General features: G+C 43.0%; 7 protein-coding genes across 7 annotated transcripts; 2 read left to right on the top strand and 5 right to left on the bottom strand.

Moving 5' to 3' along the window:
• Positions 1 to 33: 33 nt before the first annotated feature.
• Positions 34 to 1,180, bottom strand: EAF01_001918 (uncharacterized protein; the record flags this gene model as incomplete). Its single annotated transcript, XM_038910168.1, has 2 exons — positions 34 to 669; positions 914 to 1,180. The coding sequence occupies 2 exons, from the start codon at positions 1,178 to 1,180 to the stop codon at positions 34 to 36; spliced, it is 903 nt and encodes a 300-aa protein (XP_038774980.1).
• A 904-nt stretch (positions 1,181 to 2,084) lies between these two features.
• Positions 2,085 to 2,924, bottom strand: EAF01_001917 (uncharacterized protein; the record flags this gene model as incomplete). Its single annotated transcript, XM_038910167.1, has 1 exon — positions 2,085 to 2,924. One exon carries the CDS (start codon positions 2,922 to 2,924, stop codon positions 2,085 to 2,087), a length of 840 nt encoding a protein of 279 aa, XP_038774979.1.
• Positions 2,925 to 4,937: 2,013 nt separating this feature from the next.
• EAF01_001916 (uncharacterized protein) lies at positions 4,938 to 5,698 on the top strand (the record flags this gene model as incomplete). The annotated part of the gene is made up of 2 exons (XM_038910166.1): positions 4,938 to 5,078; positions 5,138 to 5,698. 2 exons carry the CDS (start codon positions 4,938 to 4,940, stop codon positions 5,696 to 5,698), a joined length of 702 nt encoding a protein of 233 aa, XP_038774978.1.
• Positions 5,699 to 9,931: 4,233 nt separating this feature from the next.
• Positions 9,932 to 12,810, bottom strand: EAF01_001915 (uncharacterized protein; the record flags this gene model as incomplete). Its single annotated transcript, XM_038910165.1, has 5 exons — positions 9,932 to 11,245; positions 11,296 to 11,573; positions 11,651 to 12,007; positions 12,057 to 12,134; positions 12,192 to 12,810. 5 exons carry the CDS (start codon positions 12,808 to 12,810, stop codon positions 9,932 to 9,934), a joined length of 2,646 nt encoding a protein of 881 aa, XP_038774977.1.
• A 685-nt stretch (positions 12,811 to 13,495) lies between these two features.
• EAF01_001914 (uncharacterized protein) lies at positions 13,496 to 16,299 on the bottom strand. The gene is made up of 6 exons (XM_038910164.1): positions 15,836 to 16,299; positions 15,315 to 15,635; positions 15,090 to 15,260; positions 14,835 to 15,032; positions 14,042 to 14,785; positions 13,496 to 13,990 (listed from the first exon to the last, which is right to left on the bottom strand). The coding sequence occupies exons 1-6, from the start codon at positions 15,912 to 15,914 to the stop codon at positions 13,773 to 13,775; spliced, it is 1,731 nt and encodes a 576-aa protein (XP_038774976.1). The 5' UTR covers positions 15,915 to 16,299; the 3' UTR covers positions 13,496 to 13,772.
• A 704-nt stretch (positions 16,300 to 17,003) lies between these two features.
• Positions 17,004 to 17,549, bottom strand: EAF01_001913 (uncharacterized protein; the record flags this gene model as incomplete). Its single annotated transcript, XM_038910163.1, has 1 exon — positions 17,004 to 17,549. The coding sequence occupies one exon, from the start codon at positions 17,547 to 17,549 to the stop codon at positions 17,004 to 17,006; it is 546 nt and encodes a 181-aa protein (XP_038774975.1).
• Positions 17,550 to 18,466: 917 nt separating this feature from the next.
• On the top strand, positions 18,467 to 19,147 carry EAF01_001912 (uncharacterized protein; the record flags this gene model as incomplete). The annotated part of the gene is made up of 3 exons (XM_038910162.1): positions 18,467 to 18,869; positions 18,932 to 19,026; positions 19,109 to 19,147. 3 exons carry the CDS (start codon positions 18,467 to 18,469, stop codon positions 19,145 to 19,147), a joined length of 537 nt encoding a protein of 178 aa, XP_038774974.1.
• Positions 19,148 to 19,394: the final 247 nt, after the last annotated feature.

Genomic DNA, 19,394 nt, shown 5'->3' with positions numbered 1-19,394 from the left:
ATCCACAATATTCCATCTCCTACAACCCCTCCCTCAAAACCAATTCTTAACCAACTTCACCAACTCTTCCGGACATTCCTCTGGAACATAATGACCCCCATCAACCGAAACACCCTCCACCTTCCCCCCACAAACCTCTTTCCAAAGCCCTACTACATCCCCAAACTCACTTCCACACGCGCCCTTTTCTCCCCAAACCACAAAAACATCACATTGAATCTTCTTCCCCTCTTTCCTATCTCTTCTCTGCTCTTCAAGATCAATCGATGCCCCCGCCCTATAATCCTCACACATACCATGCACACTCTCTTCATCTCTCAATAATCCGTCATACACTTCTCTAGCATTCGCATCCATAACAAATTCTTTCCCCACTCCACCTTTCCCTAGGAATTTCTCAGAGAAAAGGTTAGGATTCCCCAGAATGGCTTGTTCGGGGAAAGGAGAAGGTTGCGAGAGAAAGGGCCAGTGCCAGTATTTTTGATACCAAGTGTGTTTTCCTAACTCGTACATAGTTAGAGTGGGGAGAATATCTAGAAGCATAAGCTTTGTGACGGCTTCCGGATGATTGATGGCGAGTTGATGGGCGACACGAGCGCCGCGGTCATGGGCTAGGATTGAGAATTGGGGATAGCCGAGATCCTTCATTACGGTTAGAAGATCGGAACCCTAGGAGGATGTTAGTGAGTTTTGTAGAGTGTATGAATTGTATGGTATAGAAAGAAGTTCTGGAATCGCTGACTGATTTAACGATTCCTCCACCCCTTTCACATCTTATTATTTCTGGAATCGTGAACAACTAACTCCGCAATCCTTCTAACCTACCACCTATTTTACATTCCTGCAAACTAACACACAAACAGAAACACCCGTAACACACCACCAAACACAAAAATAAAACACAAGAACCTACCATAATACTCTTACTATACTCCCTATGTTCCTCACCACCTTTCGGTCTAGAACTCTCCCCATAGCCCCTCAAATCCACCAACACAAGAGAAAAGTGATCAACCAAATGCGGCGTAACTAAATGCCATATATGATGAGTTTGTGGGAAGCCATGGACGAGAAGAAGAGGAGGACCATTTTGGGGTCCTGTAAGAGTATGGATTGAGATATCGGGGTTGGTGGAGATGGATTGTGAGGTGAAGTTTGGGTAGAAGGTGGCGGATGTCATGATTGAATGGTGGTTGGTGTGGTAGAAGTTGGAATGAAGCAACTGAGAGGGATTTTATGTCGGATGTTGAGATTTCAACGTATATAACAATATATGTTGGTATAGGATCACGAATATGAATGAAAATGGGGATAGAACAGTATCTTGGAAATGCGATTGGTATGTATGGTGATGCCGAATCGCGAGGTGATTTATAAGACATAAGGTTAGATTATGACGAATGCGGGGTAGTTATAGTGGGGGTAGAAAGTCACTGGCATTTATAAATTCCCTGAACAGTTGATCGTGAGAAGCTGTTGATTGGTACCTACGCTCCTAGGCATGTGCCCCTTAAGCTGCACGAGATTATCCTGTCATTCATCGAATGGTATTTTCTACATACGAGCATGCAGATAATACTAAACTCCCAGTCAAAGCTAATTCCGTCCTATAACTTCAGATTCATGCATCCCTCACGAATAGGCAGGCTTCGAAGAAACCCGTTATTCTTTTGTATGTTCATAAATTGTACACATTGATGTTTATCTAGGTATGATACTTGTAATATTTCCCACCGACTGCCCTCATATCAATTCTCATCAGAAATCCTCATCCATTTTCATTAGTCGTCAAACTCCAAAACTATGCTCAATCGCTCAAGATAGGTATCCGCTTATCAAGCTTTTCACATGCGTCTCCTTTCCCCAACTCGCTAACCCTTTCGTCCCGTGTAGATAGATACCACCCTCTCGTCTTAAAAGTCATTCCACCATACCCAGCCAGACATTATATCATAAGATTTCCTGCATAACCTTCCGCCGTACCAATCGTATATGCCAGCCTTTTCAAAATAAGAAGTATATCGCGTTTTCCACTTTGAATTCCGGGTGGACTCTCACGAAATCCCAATCTGTCCGCTTTCACCTCAAATCACCAATCCCATAACTCCGGCCGCAGCAGCCGCATATGGCAGACAATTCATCATGGTTGGTCTTGGAATCATTGCGCCCACTCCATTAGTCCCAATGACAAAGGTAGCAGTTGCGGCTGCCGTACCGAATTGCGCACATCCAGCGCTTTCAACAGCGTCACAGGCAACGCTACTCAAACTTTGACAGACGCTTGCTGCACTAGCTGCTGGCAACCATCCCCCACTGATGGTACTTGCAACCACAGTAACACCGCCGTTTGCAGCCGAGATTGTGATTCCCGCGCCCATTCCTCCCTCGAGATCAACAGTACATAGCGCATAATTCTTAGCACAAGCATTCGTCGCGCTAGCACATGCTGCAGAGTTGACATAACTAGTAGGCAAGATAGGAAATGGGAAATAAGCATTTGGGACGAATGTTCCCGTTGCAGTCGCAGAAACTGATGCTGGACTCGTTGCGGTTGCGACTGCGATAGTACCAGTACATGATGCGCCAACGGCACAACAAGCTATATTATGAGAAGCATCTGTTGAACATACTGCGGCTGCAGGACAACAAGCACCGCCATATGAATCTTTCAAAGTAGAACAGGAGTTGTAATTGCTGGGGCAGTTTCCGTTGCGTTTGAGGAGTTCGGGTTTAGGTCTTGAGGAAGCTGGTGAAGTATCTGGGAAAATAGTTTCATTTGATATTATAGATGATTCTGAGGAAATATCAAGGTCGAGGGAAAGTGGTGCGTAGAAAGGTTCTGGCGGTGAGAGTAACGATGGGATTTGGAGAGCTGTGGTTGAGGTGAGGAGGGAGAAAGCGAGGAATGAAGAATGGTAACGCATTTTGGATCGTTAATGTCTGGAGATATAGGTCTAGGTTAATTTCAATGATTAGTATGAATATTAGGATTGTGTATGGAGAAGAAGAAGGTCGAAATCGTCCGAGGAATGGAAAAAGAAAATTACCCGTTATATTATTCCAAGGTTCGTTGCCCAACCACCTATTTTATTAAAATCCCCGCCAAATGTACCCAAAATTAACCTTATATTGCGCGAATGGTGATTGAATGGAAAGTTGTTCAAACCACTGAAGATTTCACTGACTTCAAGATCTAAATATACGTATCAAACGATGATGAAATCAGAATACTTCCTCACCGAGTGCGCCAGCTGTTGCATTCAGGTACCAGATACATAATTATCTGCAGATACCCTAGGTAGGTATCGACGGTTACCACGGGGACAGTATTCGGTGAGGCTAAAATTGGAGGCGTTTAACCTTAATTCGAGTGGCTGGGGTGGATTGAGGAACTTCACCGCCTTGGGCAAAATTCGCTTCCATTCAGTCAATCGGGCATCAAATTATACTCAGCTACCTACAATGACTTTTATGGGTGGGTTGGAGTGGAGGGCTATGTGTCTGTCATATTCTACAGGGCTTTGGGAAATGTTCTTCCTGGAATAACACTTCACTACTCAAGTCTATCATTTTACTAACTTACCATAAGGTTACTGAGAGTCTGGTCATTAGCCTATCAAACTTCGTCGACATCGAATCGACCATCCCGAGAACGGGGTACTAAGTTGTCTAATAATACTCGAGACCAGGTCGAAAGGTCAATCAAAACCACAGATCTTTGTGAACCCTTATGTCTTATTAGTCACAACCTATTTTACGAATTGATGGCAATTCACATAGACGGCCAGATCCTTATTGTGGCACTAGGAGAAGATACAATACTTCAGTGAAAAGCAATTGCTCAGGCAAAAATGACCACACCATGCACTCACTACATATTGCACACATTTCCATAGAACCAGGTTTGAAAAAGAAGATCCGACCTTAAATGACGATCAAGGACTTAGATTGCTTGAAGGAATTCTCCAAAAAGAAACCCTTGGAACAAGCGTCATATTAGTTGGCTAGCAATAGAAGTCTAGTTTCTCAATGAAAGAATGAGGGACGAAAAAGGAAGAAGAAGACTGAGGTCAGACCTCTAACGTCAAGATATGGAAAGCAAAGGAAAGTGAGGCTACCAACGCTACGAGACCATTTTTTGGCATATATTGTTCGGAAAGCTAGAGAACATACTCGAAGATGAACTCACAATTCCTGTCGACCACTACAGAATGGAACATTGATGAAGATGAGGCTTTCTTACGCATCTTTTTGAGCTGGGAGTAAACGTGATAGAAGAACGGGAATGCCGTGGAGTCTCTCGCCCTCGCAACGGCGCAGAAATCAAGATCGACGATAGGATTGAGAGTAACCCAGATGGTACCCTCATGTACCAGCATCGAAACGGCTTTCTTCTTCTTACGCCTTCCATTACATAGATGAAGTCAGGATGGCTCACAACGCTGAATACAAAGCAACGGCGTAATGGTCATGGATAAGTTGTTCTGTAGTTGACTTGCACTTCGCAGTGAATAAGAGATTTTATATAGTTGGTCAAATAGGCAGCATGGTTATTGCCCATTTCTGCTCTTCAGATCGATTGAATGGCATTGATTTGCACTGCTCTGATGAACTCTGTGAAAGCCGTGTATTTAAAAACGGACAAGGGAGCGCTCCAAACAAAATCATGATCAAGGGTCCCTTTCGACCATATCTTCACATGTCTTTATGAGTTGTATTAACTAATCGTTGTCATTCGCCAAATTTCTTTCAATATTATCAGTGACTTTCCAACTTCATTACCTGAGTACCTTCAGGTATCTTCCTTTGACAACCCCAACTCAACCAGCCTTTCGTACAAAACCCCACTCCAACCTTTTCCCATCCATTACAAAAAAGTCAGAGTGGATAATCCAAGAAGCGCAGGAAGCAAATCCGTCGAAGAGAACGAAAACAAAATGGAGCTCGACATATCAGACGTTAGTTCTGAAGCACCAGAACTGGAAGAACGGGAAAAACAGGAAAAACCAGAACGGGAAGAACTGTACGAATCAGCAGAGCCTCCCCGCCGAAGGAACCGTGGTATTGACGATAGCATCGTAAGCACTTTTCCATTCTACTACTTCCATCGCAACTTACTGACCTTTTCATCCTCTAGATCCACGCCCATGGTGAACTCCTCAAAGCTTACTTGAGCATTCCATCTCGAATCTCCAAGAGAAATTCCGAACTCAGTACTTGCAGAGACCTACTCGAAGGCTACAGAGCCGAGAACATAATCCGACAAAACGAAGCCAACATCGAACAGAAAATGCGACGATTCGAAAACGACGAGAAAGAATTCGTGGAACGTTATATCAAACCTCTCATAGAACTACTCCGTGCACAACCAACGATCAAGTGCATCCCTGAGAACAAGGAAGTCATGGAGCTGTATGAGAGACGTCATGAGTTGGAGGAATTGATAAAGAGGTATGAGGAAGATCCTAATCTCATGGTACATGGAGAGGAGTTTTTGAAGTATTTTCATGAGAGAGTATGGCAGGAACATTTTGTGAAAGTTCAGGAGAATATTGATTGGTGTGAGGATGATATTGAGGAATGTAAGAAGCTGCGAGAGGATTTGAAGATTATGTTGGTGAACTCGGGGATTATTTTGAGGGGGAGAGGGATTCCGATGAGACGGATTGATGATCGTGGAAATCCTGTTGAGAATTAGCTGTAGGGTGGGTCTTGTTACATGTGGTTTTCTTATGTCTCGAATTTCGAGATTTTAACGTGTCAACACGTAACGATCACTAGAAACAGATTTGCACCTTCTCTTCAGTCTTCAAGCAAATATGTTTATGTATTCAGATTTTGAAACAGAACCCCCTCGCAGAGAGTCGAGTCACTAGCATGTACTGAGCATCTCATCTCGGTAGTTCATGAGCAGAATAATTGAGACACTCTGAACTTTGACGCGCCTCGACCTTGTTCCTCCTCATTTTATTATTATGGTGTGACGTGAGCGAGTTATTCCCATTTCTGGATCTCTTTGCTCTCTTTTCTTGGAAAGAGGATATACACTACCTAGGTACGGTGTAGAAAAGTATGAGGTTTCGGCTAAAGTTTTGTTGCATACCTGAAATCCTTTTTTCAAGTTCTGATCATCGTCGATCAGGTTCAACTAACACATCTGGCTTGAAGATAATCACCAACGTTGCTATTTGCTAAGTGATCATGTTCGTATTTGTGTGAGCCTCAACGTTGCTGTTCTTGTCAACCTTAATGATCATTTTGTAAACAATGTCCGTGTCAACTTCAACGTTGACGTTCAGCTGAGATCTCTATACAGCAAGATGCCTAACTACAAAATGGTACCTTTTGTCCTGGCAGTACAAGTCTGTGATGGACCAATGCGTCTACTAAATTTTTAGTTGAATATCTGAAGAAATATACTTCAATGACGGTCTCAATAATCACCATCCTCATTGATTAGGATGGCCTATTCTTCCTATCAGGATCGATCCCGGGTGAATACAAGTACTCAGCTTTAGCTTCCCTACTTCCACCTCTACTATCCTATCACTACTATTGGAATAAACCTCCATCAGCCCTGGGAATCGAACGGTGCCGTTGGCCTCAACCCGAATATTGCCATTGCCATATCCCCATCTGTATCTGAACGCCTCCATTGATTTCCCATGCTTCAGATATGCAACAAAACTTCCAAAAATACCGAGTCGAATTCTATTAGACGAAGTAGTTAATGACCCACCTAACTATATCTCCTCAAGTTTTGTTGCACATCTCAAAAACACATATATGCTAGCTCCTGCTAGCCCATCATTAGTTCATTGCTAGCCCCGATTTAATGCTAGCTTTCATTCACGCGAAAATATATACGCATGAGATATACAACAAAGCTCGTGAAATTAGGTACAGAACTGAATTCTATTGTGAGCGAAGTAGTGATTCGACTACATTTTCTCAGGTTTTGCTGCATATCTGAAAATCATTTACAACTAGCTCCTTGCTAGCTTGTTGCTAGCCCATCATCAGCTGATCGCTAGCCCCAAAGCAAATACTAGCTTTTCACTTCTGCGAAAACCAATACGTGGTAGATGTGCAACAAAACTTTCTGACATTATAATATATTCACTAACAAATGCTCTTGTCTCAGGTAGTATGCGAGGATGCAATTTCAATGGATCGAAATGTCAGCACGAAGATTTCGTTGCATATCTCAAAAATTATATATGCTAGCTCCTTACTAGCCTTTTACTAGCCCATCATTACTTCACTACTAGTTCCAAATTGATTGCTAGCTTTCACTTATGCGAGCATTAATACATATCAGATATGCAACAAAACTTCTTAGATTCACATTTACAGCGTATTCACTAATAGCTATTCTCGTCTCAGATAGCATGGGACTTGATCGATCAGAATTCCAGCATGAAGATTTTGTTGCATGTCTCAAAAATTATATATGCTAGCTCCTTGCTAGTCTTTTACTAGCCCATAATTATTTCACTACTAATTCCAAAGTGATTGCTAGCTTCACCCTCGCGAACATTAACACATATCAGATATGCAACAAAACTTTTTTGTTTGCAGTTCATTCACTAAGAGCTATTCTCATCTCAAATAACATGCGATATCGATAACTGGAGCAATATGTCAGCACAAATGTTTTGTTGCACATCTCAAAAATTATACATGCTAGCTCGTTGCTAGCCCATTAATAGTTCATTGCTAGTTTCAAATTTCCTGCTAGCTTTCATTTAAGCGAAAACGAACATATGTTAGATGTGCAACAAAGCTTTTATGTTTGCATTGTATTCACTTATAAATACTCTCGTCCCAGATAGTTTGTGATTATAGTATATAGGAATTTCAGCATCAAGGTTTTGTTGCATATCTGAATCTTGACAAAGGTGAGATATTCATTTTGATGTGTTCATCGAGATCATTGAAATTAAAGTCAAGCAGATTCAACCCGACTCCAACCCGAACGTTGCACTTCGCCTTGAGAATCCAACATCAACCTTGCCATTGGATCAAGTATTCCCACCCACTATCGTGCTTTCCCAAAATTCACTTTCAACGCTTATGATCTATTCCCACCTGCTGGAACAAACTCCAAGTTTGCGCTCGCTTTTCTATTGGTTACAAAAACTTGATTACGTCAACTTCGAGATCGATCAGATGTGCAACAAAACACAACAAGGGTCTAGATTGGGATCTAGATCTTATTCGATTCACTCCTAGAAGGTATTGAGTGTGCCTACCATGGTTGTAGATGTGCAACAAAACTCCCTGGTATACTATATATAGTATGTTCACTAATAATTAATATATGCTATCATCTCAAGCGAATTACAACTTTGATAGGTTGGATTTTGGTAAGTCAAGGTTTTGTTGCATATCTAAAGATGGAAATTCGTTCTGGAATCCGATCGATAAAATCAAGGGACATAGATCTCGGGGATTCATCACTAGATCATCCTCACTAGTGAATAAGGGTTATTGCACAATCGAAGCCAAGATCCTAAATATCACGTTTGTTATCGACGGGCATCAGTATACAAGCTCTACTTCCTTCGACTCTAGACCAAGTACGATCACTTGATTAACCACAAGCAAACACCCAAACCTAACATCTCTACTACCAGGTACATAGGTAGTAGTCATTGCTGATTGAAACATACCCGCGCAAACAATATATACAACAATTCTTCCGGCAGATATAATCTCCAAAACTCAAAATAATTCTATCGCATATCTACACTTCACATCTAACACAGTTCTCTCGACCCACGCACACACAACCCACCAAAGCTAACCACCAAACAGCTTCCCAGTAACTCCATCTACAGATACAATTCATTCTCAACAATCTTACAAGTTACAACTATCAATCTCTAAGAATGAAACATAAGATCCCATCGAATATCAAGGCCAAATTCTACTTGTCAACGTTCATGATCAATTCCGGTTCAAATGTCGAGTCTAAATGTCACTCTTCACATGATATACGATACGATAATTTATCAAGCTCCCCATACTCTCATCCCATACATCCCATCCATCCCATCCACATCCCATCCACATCCCCCCATCCCAAACCATCTCATCCACATCCTCAAACAACCATTCCATACCCATCCTTCCTCTCACGCAACTAAACCCAGTAGATATCAAATCAATACCAACACCTACTCACTCACCATACGAGTACCACCTCTACTGGCTGAAACTCAACCTCAACCAGTTAGCCAACTCCCATCTTCACATGCGCTAGTTCGGGATACCTAAATACTATCCATTCAGGTACGCATCGAGAGTTCTCAGGGTTACAATTGATGATGTTCACTCACTAAAGATCATGATCATTGACTCACCGCCGCAAAGCCGTTCAAATCAGATATGTAGCAAAGCTTTCTTGTTGATACTTGTATCCAATAAGACTTTGTCTCTCATTCCATAGATACCTCAGCAATCGATCTTTCCACCTCAACCTTTATATCTTAAACAGAGCACTCCTCCAACAGTATGTGTCTACTTCAAACCCTCTGAAATCTAAATTGCATTAAAAAAAACAAAAAAATAAAAAAAACGCAAATACATCCGATCTAGAAAGCCTATCAGCTAACCAATCCTACATTCAGGAAAAGCGTCCTTTACATTCATGAACAAGAAAAAAGCTTTCAACTAAATAATATTACACATGGGTATCCTATCCTATTCGTATATTCTTCCATCCATTCATCCAGATCCCACTTACAAAATCCCTACCCAACTACATATACACATTAACGCCAAACCAAACCAACTTGAACCATATATTTCCATCCGTAAATCTACCCACAAAACCCACCCACCACACCAATTTACACCCAATATTTTCCCCCCTATTCAGCCCATCAATGAAGACCAGTACTCCCCCCCATTCCAGCATCCAACACTAATCGCTATTAACAACCCTCAACGTCCTCCTCGGATTCATCACCACATTAAAGAAACTCGGTTCTCTATCCCCCAGTAAATCCTCCAAGCTACTCGTAATACTCCCCGTGCTTCCTACACTCCCCATTCCCTTTCTATGACCTCTCCATCCCGCTCTTACACTCTCATTTCCCCCCATTACAACCCCCTCATCCTCTTCATCAATGGTTTGATAAGATGCTCCTCCCGGCATGATACCGCCCCCATAAACATACGTTCCACTCCCCCTTCCACTACCCGCTCCCCTATCCTCATTCCCACTACCGCTACCACTTCCTTCATTCCCCGAACTCGAGAGACCTCCGCCTTCAGACCTAAAACTAGGAGTCTGTACCCCACCTGCTCCACTGATATCCGTCCCGAACGGTCCCAGCATCACTCCTCTCTCTTCTCGACTTGATCCACCCGAGCCCCTAAACATTTTCCCGGCAGGCACAAACGCCGTTCTCTGTGACATCGCCACATGATCTTTATAAAGGTTCAACTGTCTCCTATAAAGCCAAGTACAAAACGCCAGATACCCAGCTAGAAAAGCTAATGCAGCTGCAATGACACCTGCAATAATGGCTGCTTTATTTGGTCCGTTTTTGTCCGAGTCAGAAGATGACGTTGGAGTAGAAGTTGAAGTTGAAGTGATAGTGGATGGGGATTGTGTTACTGTGAACGTAGGTGGTTTTCCCGTTGCCAAGGGACCAGCAGTTGCCGATCCTGCTGCTGGTATAGTCACTGTCGCGCCTCCCAGTCCTGAACCGCCAATAACAGATTGTACGATGTCGGGGACGGTATAACCTGTCGAGCCTTTAATGATGTCGGAGTCTTGGTTTGATGAAGAGGAAGAGGATGAAGAAGATGAGAGAGATGTGAAGGAATTGGTCCATTGAAGTGACGATGCATTGAATACATATACACCAGGACTATCACAAGAGATATCCTGGCCGACATAGCCGCCCACGACTACCATCTGTCCGTCCCAAAGATTACAAGTATGACCTGCTCGAGCTGGGGGTAATGATTGGGACTGGTCTGTCATATCGACTTGGATCCAAGTGAAAGATGGGATGGTTAAAATCCACATATCGGAATATTGGGTTTGGTTACCATAAGGAATAAGATTTTGTCCTCCATATAAATAAACGTTAAAGCTGCTACCATCGGGTGCAGCGGCAACGACAGCGCAAGGATCAACACGAATGGGAGGAGTCGCTCCAGAGGTAGCCTGCTTGTACCAAGTACTATTTGCGATATCATACACATCGATAATATTCATCTCCGTCTTGTACATGTTAGTTCGCTTAACATCATGACTGTTGTTTCATGACTTACAAATGTCTCATTAGTGCCACCTGCCAGTCCAAGCAGCATTCCATCTGCTCCCCAGCCAGGAACATATACCAAAACGCCATCGGCCCTCTCTGTGAAGCCGGCCTCATCTTGCAAGCCACCTTGCGTTATATTCCTGTATACACCACCAGAACTAGCTCCACTCGTAGTTCCCAGTGAATCCACTCCAGTATTTGTATATCCAGGGTGAGTGAATTCTAGAAGACTCTTCAAATATATTCTAGCAATTTGATTTGACCACCCAGGCGTTGTATACATATCTGTGCATATCCAATATTAGTATTGCTCATTGATTCTCCATACACATCTGAGCAATCAAGGGAGACGTGATGCTTACCCAAGTGTCCCCCAAAATACCAACTTCTACCCAATTCTGGAACACTCAGACCCGCACCCTCCGCCGCACGCTGAACATCCGCCGGTGCAGTGTCTGAACCATTCCCCGCCGATGTTTGTGGATTTGAAAACTCCGTCCAGGTCGCCGACGAAATATCATATTTCCATGTTGCTACTGCCGCAGGAGAAGTTTGTGGACTATCTGAGAATTCCCCTCCATATAGAAACAGCGAATCATATGTATGCCAGAGAGAGCCCATCGCCACTGCGGGTGGGCCTGATGGTTGTGGTAGACCGGATAAAACTGGGGATGAAATCTGCCATGATTTTGTGAGATCTAATGTTAGGAAGTCGTTGTCTGTAGAGGAATTAATACCATGCGCAATTACTTTGGTTGAAGCCCTTACTCCAAGTATCTGTAGTTTGCCCACTCTTTGTGGTTACTTCTCCTCCATATATGTATAGTGTTCCGTTGACATTCGCAGCTGAGATGTTCTCGATTAGCTTCATCCACCAATCTAAGCAAACAAGCAAAAACATACTCATATGACTCCATCTTGTACAAATTGAGGTAGGACTGTCAGCCCTCCCCTCGATCATACTCCCATTATCCACAAATCCCTGGTCCCTTATTATGCCCGCGTCCGCACCATTTCCCTTCATGACATTTGAGTTACTGCTCTTCCTCCCAGTATATCCAAATGCAGGCACAACCACCGCAATCAGAAATGCGAGTAGTGCAACTCTCGGCATCGTAGAGAATGGTGCAGGAGGTGTATTCGAAGTCGCAATTGTAGGTCTGTCACTCTTCCCAATCTTTGCTGCTCTCGACTCATCATCTGCTTCCTTCCTTTCTCTCTTTTCTCCTGAAACTGGCGAAATCGATGTGCTTGTCGATATTCCACTCCATGTACTTCTTGTCCTCAAATCGGCCCCTACAGTAGCAAATTCCCCTCCCAGGCTCCCAACATCCACCCTTTCAATCACCTCATCGTCCAACCCCTCTTCTCTAAACCTTGACCTTCTGACCGTCCTGATCTTCCCAGTAAATTCATTCGCTTTTCCGCATTCGCGCAATTGATCTGCCACATTTTTGGGGGTAGCAGGACCGCGAAAAGGTACATGTACCGTCTTCGACCGATCAATTGTAAAACCACCCATTTTCGTTCGTTCCTCCAGTCACCAGTTTTCTAGATCTTAAAGCTCCGGAAGCCCCCGTAGGACTGTACCCAGAATCGCGATTTGTTTATGAAATCAAGGTCCAACAGATATAAGCAAGAAATGGTCAATCAATCTCAATCAAATCATATAACAAGCAAAACCACACAATTGATATTTATCAAAAAAAGCATTCCTCTCATCGAGAAGTCGAGTTAAGGAAATGATTGATGTATACCAAATAATATCTCTCTAAATAACTAAACAGCTAATATCTCACTATACAATACCTGCATATGATTATCATCCAACTTGCTCGACCTTATTAAGATTCTTACATCATACTTAACGCGTGGGAGCTTTCAGGCTTTTCAGCCACTAATCAGTTAGATATCCCCTGCAAATATGCCCTATGGATGTGGTATGAAATTGCAAATTGCTGAATCCACAGGGTTTCGATTGGTGATATTCAATATTGATTGGTGATTGATTGGTGAGTGTGTATGGAATTTGGAGAAAAAAAGCAGGTTCTGTCTGACAACGATTGAAACGCCCTAGCACTAGGGGATAAATGGGCCGATAAACTCAGATAAGCCTAAAAAGGAGGTTCCTCATTAACCACTACTACACCTTTTCTATATCATAGCTTCTGATTATCTCAAGATATATAACTACTCTGCCATTCACAATCAAGAGATCACTCATAAATCACAGACATCAATCATCGATATTATCAATTCATTCATCCTACGACTAAAAAATAGAAAATTAAATTTTTCATTGTCCTCATTGATCATGTAACCATCCAACCCCCCTATCCTAATCCATAGGAAGATTCACGCCCACCAACTTAAAGAGATCCGTTAATTCGCTTTTGATTCGAGATATTAGACGCCTAATGGTGTGGTGATACAATTTACAGCCTTCTGCGCTGCAAGTTGAGTCATAATAACCCATTAATAGGTTTACAACTCCTCCTTGATAGCATGACCAGCCTTTTGTGCTGCTTCACCGGCACGATTGGTAGCATAGGTAGCTCCCTCCTTAACAGCATCGGCGGCCTTCTCGCCTTGGTAAGAAGCTTGCTGTTTACCGGAGGCAGCACCGATAGAGAGTTGGTTTATAACCCATTGTGCACCGTTAGAGAGCTTAGCCCAAAGAGTACCTTGTGGTGTAGTGGTGCCTGAGTATCGTTAGCGGTCAATCAGATTCAAGGAATGTCAAATTTTCTTACCATATTTGAAGTAGTTGGCTTGGTTACGGACAAAAGCAACAAGTTCATTCTTGGTACTTCCTTGTGGGACAGGAACACCATAGCTGTCAAGATAAGCCTTCAAGTCGGAATCGGACCAAGTCTCGAATGTAGCATCCTTAGCAGCATCGGTTTGCTGAGTGAGATAAGATGTGACGCTAGCATATGCAACACCACTGGATTTGGATGCCTGAGCATAAGAATCTTGTGCAGCACGAACGAGCTCATCACGGGTAGCTCCAGACTTCTCCGCTGCTTTCTTAGCAGCAGCATCACCAGATGAAGCTAGATAAGCCTTCAAATTGTCCAAAGTCCAGGTGTCAAAGGTCCAAGCAGACCATCCTGTAGCAGCCTTGTGCTTGTGTAAACGGACGGCAGCAATGATATCGTCTTTCTTTCCAGATGATGGAACTGGAACACCTCTGGCATCAAGATAAGCCTTGAGGCGGGATTCGCTCCATGATCCAATGGCAGCATTGAAAGCGTCTTCAGCCTTTAGTTGAGCATCATCAGTAGCCTTGGCATACTGATTTCCGGCAGAGCTAGTGGCAGCACCGAAAGCAGATACTCCAGAAGAGCTAGCCTTGCTTGCAGCGCTCTTAGCAGAAGCTGCAGCAGTGTCTCCTACAAGTTGAGCCTTGTGTTTACGAGCGATAGCCAACAATTCATTTCTCTTGCTTCCTTGAGGAACCTTAATACCATTCTTGTCGGCCCATTCCTTAATTTCTGTATCTTGTTAATTGTCTGGTCATTGGAGAAGATGATACAGACTTACGAGAATCAGACCAGGCACTGAGAAGCTGCTCACTCAATGTCTCTGTAGCAGCAGAAGCTGAAGCAGAGGCAGATGATTGAACATCTGCAGTTTTGAGACTGGCAACACGCGCATTACGGCGTACACTAGCAATCAACTTGTCACGAGTGGATGGTTGAGGTGCTGGAATGCCATGGGTATCGAGAAATTCCTTGAGATCTGTGACAATATTAGTGTCTGTGTAGATAAATGTGTGTTGGCATCTTAGCAACGTACCTGACTCAGACCAGGTTCCATAAAGCCAGTTGCCAGGGTAGGCAGCAGTCTCGCCGGCCTTCTTGGCAATGGTGTCATAGTTGGAGCGAATCTTTTGAAGAAGAGAATCTCTCTTCCTTGGGTGTGGAACGGGAATGTGGTGGTAATCAGCAAATGCCAGAAGTTGAGAATCTATGAGGATATTAGCAAATGCTCGAACGCATCTCTCGCCAGTGGCAAACTTACCAGTCCAGCTATCAAAAACCCAATCTCTAACATTTGACCAAGCATCTTCTGCTTTGTCTTCCGCCTCGTACCAGTAAGCCTTGACTTGAGAGATCAAGCCATCCTTATTTTCCTCAGCAGTATCCTTAGTCTCAACACCCTTCTGTTTCAAATAGGAGTTGAGCTGTTTCGTATCCCAATCATTATACGGCGAGGCAACCTTTGTTTGCCAGTTCTCCTTTACCAAGTTTTCCAAATCTTTACGATCGGCAGATGTTGGGTATGGAACATTGTTATCGGAAAGCCATCTCTCGAGTTCGGTTTCATGCCACTTGTTGTAGACTGGAAAGATGATATGTTAGTAAAGGAAATCAATAAACATAGGACGAGATAGACATGGAAAGTGATAGACATGGGAAGCGATATGTGCAAAGCAATATCTTGCCTCAATCAATTATTTGATACCGTCTGAAGCTTCAACAACACGAATTATGGCAAGATATGATGATCTCAAGCAGAATGGAAGAGATGGGTAAACATACCAGCCTTACTGAACCAGCTACTAGCTACTGTAACTTCTGCTGCCAAACCCAACACCAACAGCTTTGTAAAGAACTTCATCCTGTGTGATGAGTTCTACTATTTCTTCTTACTCTTCTTATCTTGAACTTTAGAGCTCTGGGTATCGTTGCAAAAGAAAATAAGAAACTTCACAAGCAATTGTGGTATGATCTTGAGGATTTAGAAGAGGAGAAGGATTGATCAGTGAGTGTAGTAGAAGAAGTTATGTTGTTGACGTTGCACACAATGCCTATGTGGCTGGAGCAAAGCTTCCGCAAAAGCAAGAACAAGTGACGTAGCTTTTCTATGCAACCAATGAATTTATGTGTGAGCATTAACAAAGAAAGCTAAAGGATTCCCATTCCAAGGTAATTGGTTCAGTTCACTAGAAAGTGGTGGAAAAATTTGAGATTTTCCTCTAATGGAAAAGTTGGAAAAGATGGGAATTTTAGTACGGTACCAAATCGTTTTTACGCGTTTCTCTCCTCATCTTCCCTAGGAATCCAACTGTTTTATTGACGTTGATGTCATATGGATTGTCATGATTATCCACGACATACCAGGATGGCCGGGGATGTGCGAGAGATGTGGCTTGAAAAGGTCCAGAAAGGGTGCACGGACCATGATATACATTCGCCATCTCTGATAATGTGGGGTAGCTATGGATGAGAGCTGTAAGATTACGTGTGTGTGTGTGTGTGTGCAAAGTGAAGTCTGAAGTGAAGTCTGAAGTGAAATCTGAAGTGAGGTCTGAATGAACTGTGAAGAATGAAAAAAAGTAATCGGGATAATAGGAATAGGAATCATATCAATTGAACGTGAATGATGACTTTAATTACCAATCATCATCTATTAAGCTTCTCAAAGATTTGGTAGATAGCCAAAGCAAGCTTTGAGCAAGTACAAATACATCCATATTGCGGAACAAGATATTCCTGTCTGATGTGGGAAGTACATAAGATTGAAATTGGATTTGAAATCATATTTATACAGAATTTTGAAAGGAAACCATCTTCGCCAAACATAACATAGCATTAATCTCTCATCTGCCCCTACATGACCCATCACTAGATTATCCATTAGCTTCAAACCATCAGCATTGTACAATTTCATGAACTCACTACACCAACGCTCCTCCCAATCTAATCCTCAGACCTTCTGCGCGCCTCTGTCATGTCCCTTTCTGAACTCCCTGTTATGCTTCTCAACCTCAGCTTGTTTGCTCGAACTCTTCACTCCCGGCTCGTTTTCAGAATGAATCTTGGGTGAAGCTCCTTTCACGCTCTTCTCCTCTGGGTTCTTATTCTTACCTCCGTTCCCTTTGATAGAACCACCTGTAGGGCTGGATCCAGTCTCCTTTGCTTCCTTCGATCTTGATCCTCCAGATTGTGCCGATGCATCTTCAGGAGGTTTTGGACCACCAGAACCACCCTTCGTTGGGCCGGCACCGGTTCCTTGTCCCTCAGATACTGGCTCAGGACCTGGGTGTTCTGCATTATGCTTTGTATTATTCGAGGCACCTTGATCTTGAGGATTCTCAGCCATTGGGTGGCCCTTTCCATCTCCATACCCCTGAGTCGCAGCTCGGAGTGGTGTAGAAGAAAAGGCTCGAATAGAAGCCGGTTGTCGACATTGAATTGTGCGGATAGAGGCCATTGTGCGGCTGGCAGAATGGAGGCATCGAATGGAAGGCATGGTGAGGATAGTAAATTGAACGGTTGGGTATAATAAAACCGTTGAATTGTTTACTTTGTGAATGGACAATGAATGAGAAATATTCTTAGAAAGAAAGATCACCTACCTGTAAATAATAGACCATACTATAACATTCCGATCTGTACAGTAGTGACGAATCAAGTTTCATCGTTCAATTACATCATGACATTGGCTTTTTGCCATTGATCAGCTTGGACTGGCAGCTTTTCCGTTTGTCGAAATCAATTCCAAAAAGGCGGGGGTTGCACGTGATGACGCTAATATTCTCGGTACTGCACTAATAAATTCCTTCTTTCCTCTTCAGTATTACTTCAAAAATAGATGTCCTTTAAATTCTTGATTGTCCCTGATCATTGCGGTTAGGAAACGATAGGTAGTGACCCAGCTACCGGTACCGGCATCACTGCTTATCACCAAGGAGTATACAAGTCATCATCCAAATCGGAAGAGGACGGGGAGAAGGATGCTTGGAGACGCCAAAAGTAAGGTGGTCTTGGAGGAACTAGCATTTACGAACTAACTGTTCGTTTGTATGCTTGCACAATCTTCCCTGTAGTTGGGGATATGAATCGATTTTCAGTTCCCACACTTCGAGCGAAGTAGGAACTATCAATTAAACTCGAACGATAAAGTGTCCGGCGTGTTGTTAAGCGAAGGAGCGGTTATAATCTCCTTGTACCATCCGACTAAATATAAGGTCCCTTTTGATTAATACTTTACTAACTTCACAATGGCTTGTATTCAAGGCCGTTGTATGATGTGCGATATTACCCACTTGCTACCATTTTAGCATCCAACCTCGTCATCTACTAAGGATATCCTTCTCTCCATCACATGTTACATGTCAATTTTCGTGATATTCTTCTTCATCTTGCTTTCCATCAAAGAATGCCATTATGAAGGTTCCGTGCATTGCTATCATCGCCATTGCTGTTAGCACAGTCACTGGCGCATATATTGACAGTACACCCGCCGATATAACTGTAGTTGAAAGTAAACTCTTCAATGGCACCACTCATGGAGATCAAAATTCCATGACAAATTGGAATGACACTATATCCACAACCATCACAACATCAGACAACTCACCTACAGATGAAGATGCAACCATCGAAAGCGTAGACGCAGAAAAAGAATATGAGGAAGAAGCTGCGGAAGTCGCTGAAGATATTGCATTAAACACCCAAGATGACTCAGAGGACAATAAGCTCTTCCCGCCCAGTCAACTATGCGCTACACGTCGCAAACCTCGATGCTGCGAATTAGGCGGGGGATTGTACAAAGATGGATGCGAACGTCGTAAGTGATCCGAAACCCCTTTGAACCTCACTTCAAGAAAAGTCATGTTAAACTCATCCCAGTTTCGATGCCACTTCCAGCCAATCGCAACGATTTCCGGAGCATGTGCGATGAAGCGAATAAAGTCGCCTATTGCTGTAGGAATTCCGTCGACATAGTACGTTGTATTCCAGCCTATATTACCCCATTGTCTCTACATTGTTCAACACCAGCTTACCATATTCTCCTTATATCCATAGGCCCAAATAGGAGTCATGTGTCGCAAAGCAAGAATGTGAATGGATACTTTGGGAAACTCAGACCGGGCATGGGTATAGGAAAGGCGTTCAAAAGGAAAGAGGCTTGTTGTAGGATAATATAGATTTGAATACAATCTCGTTCAAGACTTCAAAAATAAATCCATCTTATCACTTCTAAGTCGACAAAGTCGCTTATTTAATAACACACTATTATCTCGTTATTCCAAAAATTGAATCTGCTTGCTGCATCGAGTCGCGATGAACTGAATACTTGAGCTGAAGTATA

Source organism: Botrytis porri, assembly GCF_014898465.1.
Source record: "Botrytis porri strain MUCL 3234 chromosome Unknown BPOR_002, whole genome shotgun sequence".
In the NCBI taxonomy this organism is placed as follows: Eukaryota; Fungi; Ascomycota; class Leotiomycetes; order Helotiales; family Sclerotiniaceae; genus Botrytis; species Botrytis porri.
This window is presented reverse-complemented; position numbering and strand designations above follow the sequence as displayed.